Source organism: Diplotaxodon limnothrissa, linkage group LG14 (assembly GCF_057381915.1).
Source record: "Diplotaxodon limnothrissa isolate DT_005_m linkage group LG14, D_limnothrissa_male_GT1.1, whole genome shotgun sequence".
Lineage (NCBI taxonomy): Eukaryota > Metazoa > Chordata > Actinopteri > Cichliformes > Cichlidae > Diplotaxodon > Diplotaxodon limnothrissa.
Genome location: NC_140609.1, coordinates 36,459,010 through 36,473,542, shown reverse-complemented (window position 1 = coordinate 36,473,542; position 14,533 = coordinate 36,459,010). Strand labels below are relative to the sequence as shown.

The 14,533-nt window shown below is 38.7% G+C and overlaps 1 protein-coding gene across 2 annotated transcripts; it reads left to right on the top strand.

Annotated features, from left to right (window-relative positions):
* The first annotated feature begins 492 nt into the window (after nucleotides 1-492).
* LOC146619333 (rhomboid-related protein 4-like) lies at nucleotides 493-9,022 on the top strand. Of its 2 annotated transcripts, XM_085370682.1 has the most exons (9): nucleotides 493-708; nucleotides 1,326-1,414; nucleotides 1,525-1,689; nucleotides 2,016-2,295; nucleotides 2,491-2,623; nucleotides 6,481-6,569; nucleotides 7,397-7,462; nucleotides 7,591-7,728; nucleotides 7,842-9,022. In XM_085370682.1, exons 3-9 carry the CDS (start codon nucleotides 1,537-1,539, stop codon nucleotides 7,946-7,948), a joined length of 966 nt encoding a protein of 321 aa, XP_085226808.1. In that variant the 5' UTR covers nucleotides 493-708; nucleotides 1,326-1,414; nucleotides 1,525-1,536; the 3' UTR covers nucleotides 7,949-9,022. The 2 variants fall into 2 exon arrangements, with proteins under 2 accessions (XP_085226808.1, XP_085226806.1); XM_085370680.1 differs by lacking the exon at nucleotides 1,326-1,414.
* The last annotated feature ends 5,511 nt before the right edge of the window (nucleotides 9,023-14,533 follow it).

Here is a 14,533-nt window from a genome sequence, read left to right as displayed (position 1 = left end):
TCTCATCCGATAAGCTTCTTCAAGCTCTAAAGTTCTCTTAATTCCATGTATATACTAAGATCACTATCAAGTGGCAAAGTTTGTTTTTAGATTAATTTCAAAACTATAAAGTTTATTCAGTCTACTATATCTATTACGATCCATCTAAATACTGTTTTTCTAAATACCCAGCTTGTAGATTTACCCTACCCTAATAATGCTTACTGTTCTTATTGCGCCTTTCTCCCTTTTTCCCCTGTCTTGGCCAGAGTGATTGTTGTTGTTATTATCATAGGTTCTTGTAGGTATTGTTTTATTGCCTTTGTTAATAATAATAATAATAATAATAATAATAATAATAATAATAATAATAATAATAATAAGAAGAAGAAGAAGAAGAAGAAGAAGAAGAAGAAGAAGAAGAAGAAGAAGGAAAAACTGACCTTTACCTCGCAAACCCGAATGCGGCTGCGCTTTGTTATTGTCACGTGACCTCTGACGTTTACACAGCGCCAACTTGTCGAGTTGTTACTGGTAAATGCTAGAAATGATGAAATATCTAGTAATACGTTTTGCTGACGTTTGATTAAGAGTTATATAAGTGAAACTTTATGTTTTTTATCAGCGTTAAATTGTGCTCACCTGGTTAAACACCGGGCTGACGTTAAAGTTTGCGGTAGCGAAAGTAACTGAACGAGGAAGCGTTTCCAACGATTGTCAGCGCTGACAGTAAGTTTACTTTTAGTTCCCCGTGAAGTGAATGTCATTGTATGTTGTGGGGCATTTTATTCTTTAGTAATGGAATATTGTTTTTTCCAAAGAACATCAGCATCAGTGTTGTTAAGCTACTGAATGTTTTAAACTGACTTGCAGACTTTTTTCTAATTGCTAATTATTATTGACTGTATCTGTTCAACTACAATAACATTAACCAGAGGGATACCTTTCTTATACTACTTATATTACTACTTACTACTACTTATACTCTGGATCGCGGTGTTGGGGTTGTATGATATCTAAGGCTGTGTGTATGGTTTGACTGTACATATGCACCGCCATGTGACTGACATTTCCTGAACATTTATAAGCTCATGGGGGAAGGAGGACTCAGTCTTTAATAATGAATATTAGTTAAATTTCTTATGTGTTAGATATCAGCAAAAGGCATTTTAACTCATCATATTAAAGCACGACAAGCAGTGGTATTCTTTTTCTTATAAAGGCTTCAGATCAAATCTACAGTCTGGACTTCTGCTAGTAATTGAATTAATGTGAACTGTAACCACTTGAGCTTTCTCTGACATTTCTTTCTAATTTCTAATGTTTGTGTTTTGTTTTAACAACAGCCCAACACTTCCTTATTAATACAACTAATAGTCTAGTAGAGGGAGTTTCCGTGCATCCGAGTCTTTCAAAGCTGATACTCAGAGATTGTGTGAGCATTACCATGATTTAATCTTCAGCCTTTCTCTAATAACTTATAAATGTGAATTTTATGGTAACCGAAAATGTCTGAAAAATAATCAGGCAGTTGTTTTTCCCTAGGTTATTTTCAGTATGCGAAACAGACAGAGGGGATCCCAGCTGGGCTTGCTGCTCCTTGCCTCCCAGGTGTTTCAATTGGGTCTGAACAATATCCCTCCCATCACTCTGGCTGTCCTGGCTCTCAATGTGTACCTTTACCTATTCCCTGCTGCCCCACTGTTTCAGGTAAATACACCAAATGCACTTCTAATGATGGAGACAGAGTTTGTCCATTTTTAATGTCGACCAATATTTATACAGCACAAGGTTGGCTATTTTGTTTTATACAGTGCAGTAGCCCTGAAATAATTGTTTTAAACTGTGTTACTAAAATGTTAGAATATAATCAACAAGGAAGATATTATTACATTAATGGGAAAGTTGTTTATCAAGTAGAAAGATTATGTGCAGATCTCATAATAACTAAAGTATAATAATAATAACTTTTTATGATAGTATTCTAATTAGTATTTAAAAAATGTAAAAAAATGTATTATCTCCTAATTTCCTAGGCCTGTGTTAGTGTGCAGCAGGCCTACTGGTTTAAAGACTGGCGCAGACTCCTGCTGTCCCCACTGCACCATGCAGACGACTGGCATCTTTACTTCAACATGGTGTCCTTCCTCTGGAAAGGTAGAAGGCTGGAGCAACGGCTGGGTGGGCCCTGGTTCCTTTACCTGCTCTCAGTGTTCTCTCTGCTTACTGGACTGGTCTATCTAGTGTTGGAGGCGTTGCTAACAGAGCTCATGCAGGACCAGTCGTACAGCATGGCGTGTGCTGTTGGCTTCTCAGGTATAAATTATAGGGGAAAGTTCTATAATCCTTTATGTTGTAACTGATATAGAAGATTTGATCACTCTATATTTGTAAACATATATTGTATTATCTTCCTCCATATGTCATGACCAACTATTTGATCTTTTTTTCCGAAAATGGCAACATTTCCTTTTTCTTGTGTATTTATCTTTGCAACGTTTGTGCTTCTAGGTGTCCTGTTTGCTTTGAAGGTACTCAATAACCATTACTACCCCGGAAGTGTGACCTATGTGATGGGATTATCTGTGTCTAGTCGCTATGCTAGCTGGGTAGAGCTGGTGCTTATCCACATAACATCACCCGGGTGAGTTACCTGTCTGTAATTCGTATCTGTAAATTAATCAGGACTATGGATTTACTACACAGTTAAAATATAGAGATACCAGTGTGAACACTGATGCACCTAGCAGGGCAACAGCTCTTCTGCTTTAAAAATAGATTTTCTATTTCAAATTAATTTGAATTTGAATAATCCAACATCGATTCATTAAATCCTGAAATGCATTTTTAAATGGATTTTGCCAGAAGCATCAGAATCTCAGCTAAAACATGGCATTGGGTGTTGAAAGTAGACATCTGACAGATTCCAAAGCTGCACGTCACTCTCTGACCAAAATTCACTGAACCAGCAGCAAAAGGAGACAAACCAGACTTTTGAAAAACATTGCAATGAATTCCCTCTTATTTTTGCTGTTTTGCTTCCACCACGATAAAATTGCACTTCCTGCACAGCTCTCTCTCAGTGTACTTCAAGACCAATTCAATACCAAAGAATTTTCAAAGTGTCACCTTTATTTTTATAGTTATATTGAGTTTGTAATTGCAGAGAAATAGTCGATTCACTTTGGGCATGCTATTTTTCAGCAGGAACCTTAGAAAAACTCCTGGGGCTTAAACTGTTAAGCCCCAGGAATAAAATAAAAAGTGCTATATTGTAACTGCTTTAGGATGTGTTATTAATTTGAAAAAGAATATATTTAATTTACAAGTTTTAGAGGCTTCTTTCGACAGTACAAATCCAAGATAAATTATCATAATTACAATATTTCTGAGTCAAAATTGAATCGCATTTAATCCAATTCAATCAGGATCTTGTGAATCAGAATTGAGTCAGTTGTAGAAATCAGTGACAATACCCAGCCCTACTTGCAAGTGGATATAAAAAGGGGATGGGGATGTTTAATATATTTTTTAAATGGTACCTGAAAGAAGCATTAAGAAGGCAAGGCAAGGCAAGTTTATTTGTATAGCACAATTCAACAACAAGGTGATTCAAAGTGCTTTACAGAGATATTAGAAACAAGAACAAATAAAAAGCATGATTTAAAATTGATTAAAACAAGCAAATAAACTAACTAACTAATTAACTAACAAACAAACAAACAAACAAACAAACAAAACAGTATATAAAATCAAAACAGATAAAATCAGAACAGTAGATAAAATCAGTAGTTAAATGTAAGTTTTGAAATTTAAGCTTAAAGTGTGGATTTGGTGCTTTATTCAAATGCAGCTGAGAACAGGTGAGTCTTCAACCTGGATTTAAATAAACTGAGTGTTTCAGCTGATCTGAGGCTTTCTGGGAGTTTGTTCCAGATATAAGGAGCATAAAAGCTGAATGCAGCTTCTCCGTGTCTGGTTCTGACTCTGGGAACTGATAAAAGACCGGATCCAGATGACCTGAGGGATCTGGAAGGTTCATACTGGGTCAGGAGGTCATTGATGTATTTTGGTCCTAAACCATTCAGAGCTTTATAGGCCAGCATCAGAACTTTAAAGTCTATCCTCTGACGGACAGGCAGCCAGTGTAAGGACCTCAGAGCTGGACTGATGTGGTCCACTTTTTTGGTCTTAGTGAGGACTCGAGCAGCAGAGTTCTGAATGAGCTGTAGTTGTCTGACTGATTTTTTAGGTAGACCTGTAAAGATGCTGTTACAGTAATCAAGCCTACTAAAGATGAATGCATGGACTAGTTTTTCCAGGTCCTGTTGAGACATCAGATCTTTTATCCTTGATATATTCTTGAGGTGATAGTAAGCTGACTTTGTTATTGTCTTAATGTGTTTTTCTAAGTTTAGGTCTGCATCCATCACTACACCCAAATTTCTCGCCTGGTTTGTGGTTTTTAGATGTATAGATTGAAGTTCTCTGGTGACCTGTAATCGTTTTTCTTTGGCGCCAAAGACTATTACCTCAGTTTTGTTTTTGTTTAGCTGGAGAAAATTGTGGCACAACCAGTCATTGATTTCCTCAATGCATTTACCAAGAGCCTGTACAGGGCCTCGGTCTCCTGGTGACATTGTGATATATATTTGTGTGTCATCTGCATAGCTGTGATAGTTTATTTTGTTGTTGTTTATAATCTGTGCCAGTGGGAGCATGTAGATGTTAAACAGAAGGGGTCCCAAGATGGAACCTTGGGGAACTCCACATGTGATACTTGTCTGCTCAGATGTGAAGTTACCTATTGATACAAAGTATTTCCTGTTTTCTAAGTATGTTTTGAACCAGTTTAGTACAGTTCCTGAAAGACCTGTCCAGTTCTCCAGTCGTTTGAGTAATATGTTGTGGTCAACTGTATCAAATGCTGCACTGAGATCCAGTAAAACTAGGACTGACATTTTTCCACTGTCTGTATTCAGACATATGTCATTAAACACTTTGGTCAGAGCAGTTTCAGTGCTGTGGTTCTGTCTAAAACCTGACTGGAAGGCATCGTAGCAATTATTCTGTTTTAAGAAGTAACTGAGCTGTTGAGAAACTGCTTTTTCAATGATCTTACTTAAAAACGGGAGATTTGAGATTGGCCTGTAGTTGTTCATTTGTGTCTTGTCAAGATTGTCCTTTTTCAGTATAGGTTTGATTACAGCAGTTTTTAGTGATTCTGGAAACACACCTGATAATAAAGAAAAGTTGACGATCTGTAACAGGTCTGACTCTAAAGTCTTTGAGACCTTTTTGAAAAAACTTGTTGGCAGGACATCTAAACAGCAGGAGGAGGAGTTCAGTTGACCTAAGATGTCCTCCAGGTCTTTGCTGTTAATAGGTTGAAACTGTTTCATGGTGTTTAAACAGTTTTTTGGTGGACACAGTACATATCCTGGATCTGCTGTTGATGTACCAATTGCTTGTCTAATTTTTTGGATTTTTTCAGTGAAGAATTTGGCAAAGTCATTGCAGGCCATGGTCGAATGAAGTTCAGCTGCCACTGACACAGGAGGGTTTGTTAGCCTGTCAACTGTAGAAAATAAGAAGCACAAGTACTCCGGTACAGTCGCTGAACAGAATCAGGTATTTGTGTTACAGATAATAAAAATGCAAAACGGGTTCCTCCGAAAATGGCTCAACTGTTCTCTGTTTTTTTTTTTTAAATTATATTTTAGTATCAGTCAGTATCCACAGAGGGTAAGGCTACATGATGTCATTTCATGATTGAATCAACATACACATCGACTTCTCTCTAATCTAATACTGCTCCAGATTCAGATACAATTTCTTCTGCTCACTGATGTGTGATTAGTATGCAGTTAGGCTCAATGACAATTAGTAAATTAGTAAATGTCCAAAAATGCTGCAGCAAGGCTTCTGACGAAAACATCGAAATACTCACATATAACACCGCTGCTTATACAGTTACACTGGCTCCCTGTCGAATTCAGAGTCCACTTTAAGATTCTGGTTCTCACATTTAAGGCTCTTCAAGAACAAGCACCATCATACATCATTGAACTCTTACAGCCCTATGCCCCTAGTAGGTCTCTGAGGTCTTGTGGTCAGGGCCTACTTGTTATTAAGTATACGAGACTGAAAACTAGGGGTGATCGAGCTTTTGCTACTGTGGCCGCCAGACTGTGGAATTCTCTTCCTCAGAACTTAAGATCTGCTGATTCACTGATTACTTTTAAAAAACAGCTAAAAACACATCTTTTTAAAATTGCATTTTGTTAACTTTTGACTGTATTTTGTCTTTTTAATCTGTGCCTATACCTTGTAAAGCACTTTGTGATCTCTTATCTAGAAATGTGCTATATAAATAAAATTTTACTTACTTACTTACTAATGTTTTATTTTAGGAACCTGTTGTTTGAGGTGTTGAATTAAAATGTCCTGTAGATGGCAGTGTTTGATTAAATAGCAATAATCTATGCTTCTCTTCTTCAGGACCTCTTTTGTTGGTCACCTGTCAGGGATCCTGGTAGGTCTCCTCTACACCACCGGACCACTGAAGAAAATCATGAAGAAATGTGCAGGTCTGAATTCATGTTTTTTTTTTTTCTCACCTGTTTTCTTACATTTATATTAACGCAGCCACTCGTAAGATGGCAAAAACACAGTGGACCAAAGTCTAAAGATTCAAGTGTGATAGAAAATATGTGATAGAACACTAGAGTCAGCTTTGAGAATTAATCTATGTACAAATATAAATATTTGTCAGTAACACTGTTTGAAGTAACACTGAAGGGCTCCCACATTGTTTCCATTTAAACAAATCAAATCAAATCACTTTTATTGTCACATCACATGTGCAGGTACATTGGTACAGCACATGTGAGTGAAATTCTTGTGTGCGAGCTTCACAAGCAACAGAGTTGTGCAGAATACAATAATTTTGCTTGTTTACATTATTGTATTCTGCACAACTCTGTTGCTTGTGAAGCTCGCACACAAGAATTTCACTCACATGTGCTGTACCAATGTACCTGCACATGTGATGTGACAATAAAAGTGATTTGATTTGATTTGTTTAAATGGAAACAATGTGGGAGCCCTTCAGTTGCTCTGCTGACAAGCCCCTGGGGGGAGCTACACCGGAGCTCCCTCAAATGAGAGCAAGACTTTCGTAAATGCAGCTAAACTTTGTGAGGCGAATTGAAAGCTAAATTGTCATCAGGTGATAGCTAGTGTCATTCTTCGGTTGCTCTAAACAGAGAGGTTGGTCAATAGGTTCAACCTAAAGCAAACTACAAATGGACTAGATCAAGCTTTCTTACAATACCTTTCCTACAAGTACCTGATATTTATATAGAATCTGCTTATTGAGAGGAAAACTGAAATAATCTGCATATATTTTCACCAGGGTTTGTGACATCGAATGGATATAACTCACAGCCCGGTGCCTACTACAGATCTTCGGGCTACTCGGGTATGATGGCAGAAAATGACTGTATACTGACTAATATATTGTAGGCTTTGCTGTCTTCACGGGATTTACAGACAATAACGAGAGTATACAATATGCCAGACTTAACCTGGTGTGTATGTGTGTCTCAGGCTACACTGGCACTGGTAGAGGACTCTCAGGAAACTATCAGTATGCACCAGGTTACACAGCAGATGCATCTTATACAGGTGGACTGACAGAGGAGGAGCAGTTAGAGGAAGCCATCAGAAACAGCCTGAATGACAGAGGTAAGGCAGGAGGGGACAGTTTTGATAAGTGGAAAAGGGTTAGAGTGATTTATTTTTTATATCTATCTGATGTCACTGGTTTATCTTTCTTTTCTTTTCTTTTCTTTTTTTAGGTCAAACCCGGCAGAGAGGAGCCCCCCCTCCTTATGGTTTCCACCTCTCCGAAGATGCCAGAGCTGAGCAAATCAGGCAAATGAGACTGAGGAGGTTTGACAGATGAATGAAACAGCGGCAAGGAAGAAGAATTTTTTACTGAAAAGTTCCAAATATTGCAACCACAAGCTGAGGATGAGTGTCCTGAATAAGAAGATCCAAAATCACAGGCTGACATATTTAAGAGGTCTTTGTTGTGTGGCGCTTTTTGTTAAGGTGGCACTAAAATGAATTAATGTCACCTATGGAAAATGGCTGTGATGCTTTATAAGAGTTCAAAGGCTAATGAGCAGTTTTTGATCTGTCTGATGACGCTGAAGACAACTTTAGATGCACGTTGGTAGCAGAGATTAAAGGTAATATTAGTTTTGAAGTAGGTAGCAGACATGGTATTAAAAATGCTGTTTAATGCTGCTTTACGTCTATACTTGAGTTGGAGAACTGCAACAAGTCTTACTTAAACACCACTATATTTACTCCAGTCGGCTAGTGTTCGTTTTTTCACACAAGCAATAAAGACGAGACAAGGTTTTGTTTAAATGGCTACAAAATGTTTACTGTGATATTTCAGCATATGTTCATCAACTTAGAGATCCAACGACAAGACAATAGAATCAGAGCTATTATCCGTGTGCTCCAAACTTCGGAAAGCCGTGATTGTAAATTCTAAGAGTCTGGATGATGAAATCCACTGACATCTGAAACATAATGTTGCAGGAGCTATCCTGGAGGTGAGCAAGACTTCTGATCTCAGTAAGCCTCTACTTATATTACTCAACTACAAAAGGCAAAAATGAAGCTGGTATTAAATTTTAAATTATGTCTTTTTTTTAATTTCCCCTAAGATCCCTTTAAATTTTTAACAGGCCAGTATTTTCAAGAAAGTTCAGCAAAGTTCAGCAAAAGATATGAACAATGTGCTCATGATGCATTCGCTCTTCAGTAAAGTTTACTGGTTATGTCATGTTTAAGTTCAAGTCATTTATCATTAGATTGCAAAAATATGCCACATTGGGCCAAAAGTTTCTAAATTCTTCTTGATGTTTTTGCTTTCTTTTTTGTTTTCTTGAAGTTTATAAATGTTATAAATGTTGCTTTTTGGTGCACAAAACAGCTGCTTTCATGAATGCTCAGTATGTCTTTGCAGTCATACATTTATTTACACATACTGCTCATTCACTCTTTTGAGTTGAAATAATCCATGTATACCTACAGCCGAATTACATCATGTATTAAATATTTTTATAGGAAATAAAATGGAGTTATGTGTATTTTTTTTAAACAAAACAAATCCAACACCATAATACTCTAACCTTTGTAAAAAGGCACCGAGCTAGACTGATGCTGTCTGTAAGTAAAGTTAGGAGGGAACGTTTAAGAAGTACATTGCTGGCTCAGATTTCCCCTAAAACCCTGAGGCATGATGGGAAGCTTAAAAATTAGAGCTAAGAAACCCAACGAACCATACCTCAGCCCACATGGGTCCAAAACCATAATATTACAGTAGATTTGATAAAGTCTTACCATTTCAAGTGGTGAGAGGTTCAAAAGGTTGGGCATTACACATCCGGGCTCACTATCACAGTAGGTGGATTTAAATATTTTTATATCAGATGTGTGCTGACAGTTTACATAGATTGATTTTTGCAACCTGCCAAGAGGAGCGTGGGAGCTGAACGGTGCAGAGGGGGCCTGGCAGAACAGGAATGGGTGAGGCTGAAGAGTGACAGAGGGGATGACAGGATGGGGACGAGGAAGAGGTGTCTGAGTTGTCTGTCTGGACCGCGGGTGCACATTAAAGGCAGTTGTTGGCATGTTGGCGGTTCTGTTTCAGTTCGTCATCTCACATCGCACCTCCTCTGTTAACAGATCTGACTGATTAGTTCTGTGAAGAGCTCCACCTGCTGTGACACTGTCACTGAGCATTAGAGAGGAAACAGTAAGAAATGCTCATCTCCTGATTCACCCATGGAGGCTGAGTTCGGCTGAGGATTTAGAGAGGTTCAGCGATACATACACACAAACCAGATGATCCTAAATCAAAGGTTTGGAGTGTTAGATATGTGATTTTTTTTTTTAATATAAAATCATTTTATGTGTTGCCTTGTGGGTCAATTTCAAACCACCGGTGACCAAACACACCATAAAATTTCTTTTGTAAGTGGCCAAAGAACCTGGTAGTGACTGGCCTAAAATACCCGTCAGCTCTCTGACTGTGCTTATTAGCCAAGCAGGGCCACCTGGCTAACACATTCTGCATACCCACTCTGATCCACTAGAAAAGAAACACCCACTCCAGTCGATCCGGCGTGAAGGTCAATTTGTCTTTGCATCCGCCAAAGCCAGCCGAGATCACGATAGAGTCCCACGGGACCAGCGCCACTGCATAAATGAAATAAGCCCATGCTAAAAGAGGACGCTCTCATTTTTTTAATGACTCTTCCCCCTCCCCACTGCACTGTGATTAACTTCATCACACTCAAATCCTGCTCAGCAACTCGTAAAGTCTCGTGGAGAATGGTATTAACTTGTGCAGAGGTATAAGCCCAGGGATAACTTTTAGAACAGTTATGTCACCCGTGTGCCAGAGTTACATACTGGGGTGAAATCTCCCTTATCACTCCAAGTCCACCCTTGACCTCACATAGTTTCCTGCTGATTTTGTTCTCTGCTTCTTCTTCCCTGCCCCGCAGTAGAACGATGTGGACCATCCTTTTTCACGGTCAACAGTCCTGCACGTCAACGCGGGTATTTTTTAGTTATTTTGATTAAAGAAACAATAAGCAAAAGATTCCTGATGCAGGAAATGTTTTTCAAACACACAGTTTTGATATGTGGTCAATCAAATAATAGGAATGGTTTTGCACTGTCTGTAAATATAGGCACATGTAGTCTAAAATAAGTCTTTTTCATACAAAGATTACCCCTACTTTGAAAAAATGTATAAAAAGCTCTTGAGATGGAAGATTATAAATGTATACAGTGTGCAAATACTAATAACACTAGTATTTGCACAATCTTGTAATACTAGTGAACTATTCTTTCTTTTAGTCCTGCTTGTGTTCATTATGTAGCACACAGTATATAAACTCCAGTAACTGTGTATTTCAATATTCTGTGACGCATACAATACGATACCTGTGTTCTGCAGTAGGCTAATGCATCAGTGCTCTTTATTATATGAATATGTGATGAGCGCGTTATGTCTCTGTGTACATTGGAGTGGTTTTCCAAATCTGAAACTGAACTTTGCAGAATGCACCTTGTATGTTTAAAAACTGCCTGCCTAGTGTTAGATTTCTTTTCAGCCTCTCTTTCTGGTGTATACGCTCAGCTCAGACTGCACCGCAAGACCAGCCAGGGAAATGTGTTTGCTCACAACAAAATGTAGTGCACGCTCTAAAGATAGCGAGGCAAATAAAGCAAACATAAACACTGACAGACACGTAAAAACATGGAATTGATTGGCTCCCTCGAGCACAGCCAGCTTAGAGTCTTTATTCTTTTTCAGTGGTGATATTTGCTTCAACTTGTCTGCTTCAGCCCTGAACTGTCCACCACTTGACTAGCTTCTCGACAGCAACTTGAGGGGCTGACGGGAGTCCTTGAGTTGAGCCTATCATGCTCACTCGTTCCTCTAATATCAAGTCAAGTCTACTCTTACACCTACTTTTTTTTGCACCCAGTTGCCTTCTGTGTTGCTGTCACACAATCTCTCCCTTTTACATTCCTGTCTTTTGTTCTCCCCTCCATCTCAGCGTGTCTCTCTCTACTGCTTTAGGAATTTTTTTCCTTTGAATTTTGATTCCTCCCCAGTGTCTCTCCACCCACCTTTTCTAAAAACTCTCTTTTCCCCTTTCCTCTGTGCATCTCACTGATGCTCTTCTCTGCTTTTCCCTTGATGTTTTTTTTCCATTTGTCTCTTGATTCGTCTCACACTATCTAGCGTTGGTTTTGAACTCACTAGGTCTCTCTTTTTCTCAGTCTTTCTCGGTTTCACATACGCATACAGACACTCTCTTCTCACAAGTTGCCTGCAGATCACAGTTGGCGTGTCTCTCAGTAAGCTGCAGAGTTACCAAGCTTCTTGATTCATACCAGCTATCTGGGTGACCCATTTCTGCACAAGCTCACAGTGCTGTGTTTTTATTGCTTTAATTCAACAGTACATCTACAAGTAAACTACCTCAGTGTGGTTTTCTTTCTGATTATCTGAATTTGGGTTTGGCACATTCAGTGGAGTACGGGGAGGGTGGGGGTGGGGGGGGGGGGGGGGGGGGGGGGACCGCATGGTCCACCATGTGGAGGTAGACCTTGTTATGAGGACTATACTAAACATGCTAAATAAAGTCATAAAGCATATTCATTCAGCTTAGTTTGGGTCCTGATCATCCATGAATCCCCTGCATTGACTCTGTGCTCAACTAATGCTGTGCCCTACAGTTTGGGAACCACTAGTACAAGATAAAAAAGGATAGAACCCTTTTTGCTATTTTATAGCTTGATTATAAATGATTAACTGTATTTTTTATCTGTACATATCTCAGAAAAAACATATATAAATTAAGCCCATGATACAGTACATGCAGTAAATACCAGAATAAGGAGCAGCAAAAAGTAATCATGAAGATCAAGATCAAATATTACATGTTATTTAACCATCACATAATGCTAATAGACTTCACTTAAAAAAACATATTAAAATTATGTAGTCTTCATTTTGTTTTAAAAAAAAAAAAGACATTTGGAGTAACGTGACAAATGTGGATACCATGAGAGAGCGAGGCAATGCCACAAAATATGATGGAGCAGTTTTTATGTGAAATAGTCTGCCCTCATTGGAGCATTTAACTGTTTTAACATCTTACAAATATATTCTGTAAACCTGTGGCTTCTAATTTTGTTTGTAGAATGATCCAGAGTCTCAAAAGCCTTTGGAAGATTATTAAAACAGAACCAGTGTACAAACCACAAGTCATATTAAATCTTACAAAGGTACGTAAGAGCAGTATCGGTAGAGTATCCTGGTCTAAAACCTGACTGAACTTTATATATTAGCTGGAACTATAATTGAGGAAATAATCATTCAGTCCCCTGCTGAATGTGTAAGTTTGCTAGCTTAAATGAATAGTCGCTAACTTTTTTGGTATTTAATTTTAATGAAGAGAGACACTCCAAGACCACGAGAGACCAAAAATCCAGAAAAAAACATGTCATTGAGTGAAATAAGTATGTAATCCTTTACATCCTAGCCAGAATTCTGACTCCCACAGATTACCCACGTGGCACAGAGATTTCAATCAATCACTCAATCAGTTATTGATACTCCTGATACCAGCTTGTTACATGGATAAAACACACCTGTGAGAATCAGATTCTTACATTCCAACCTCTTCACCAACATAGTCAAGACCAAAGAGCTATCACAGGACATCAGGGACTAGATCAACCTGCAAAGGCTGAAATGGGCTGCAAGACCATCAGCAAGAGCTTTGTGAGAAAGTGACAACTGTTTCTGCAGTTATGTAGAAATGGAAAAATATAAAACGACCAGAAAGGTGATCATGAGCAGATGTGACATCTTGCATCAGCTGATCTCAAGAAGTCACATGATAGGGTGAGGCAAGGTCTCACAATGTTTTTACGGGAAACCTTTGCCGACAATGACCCACACCCTTTTCCCACCTCGGCTCATGTGATGAGACACGTGAATAATGGGTGAACTTCCACTTGGACTTAAACACCTGCTCTCCGCCATTTGGTCTTATAACTGAAGAAGGTTCTGGGATGAGAGGGTGAAACGTCTTCAAGAAACTTAAAGAAGTCCAGTCGGTTTTCTTTCCAAGTTCCTTAGGATGTAATTAGGCAGCGCCTGCAAAACACCATCCAAAATGTGTCGATAAAATTTAATCAGCTTTCATTTTTTATATTTAAATTTACTGACTTTATGCGTAAAATTAGAAGACATTTTTTTGCAGTTTTGTTACAATAAAAAATCATAATAACACAGGCTACTATAATTTTATTGCTGGTTTCTCATTTCACCTGCTCAGTAGTGGAAGATCTTATTTTAAACCGAGAACTAGAGAAAATAACAGGAACGCCACGTGAGAGAATTTAGTATAGAAGCAGAACTGGGTTACTGTCTATTCGGGCTTTGTGATTTTAACGACATGTGTGAAACAGATGTGTAAAAGAAAAAGAAAAAACTGTTCAGACTCCTGTGGTGAAATTATCAATTAAAACTGTGCCACGTTTTGTGACCTGCTGTAAAATCCAGTATTTAATGTTGGATAATTGCAGCTAATTGGGTGCCAGTAAGCAGACACCCCACCCACCACCACCCTGACCTGCTGTAAGTGAAACGGTGCCGGATTGATTCCTGCGTTCCTGATGAGGGCTGTACACACTGTAGGGAGAATTAGAGGAAATAACAGAGCACAACAAACAAGAAGCGCTTAGAGAATAACAAGAAAGCGTCGTTTTTCTTTGCTTCTGTTGCCGCTGCTGCGTTTCCGGACTACCTTCACCGGGGAGAGGATGCTGCATCCCCGGAATCGCTGCCCTCCGCTCATTATCCGCACAGTCTCCTCAGTTACGTTTCACTGTGATTAACGAGTGTCGGGAGTAAAAGACGACGTGCGAACAAGAC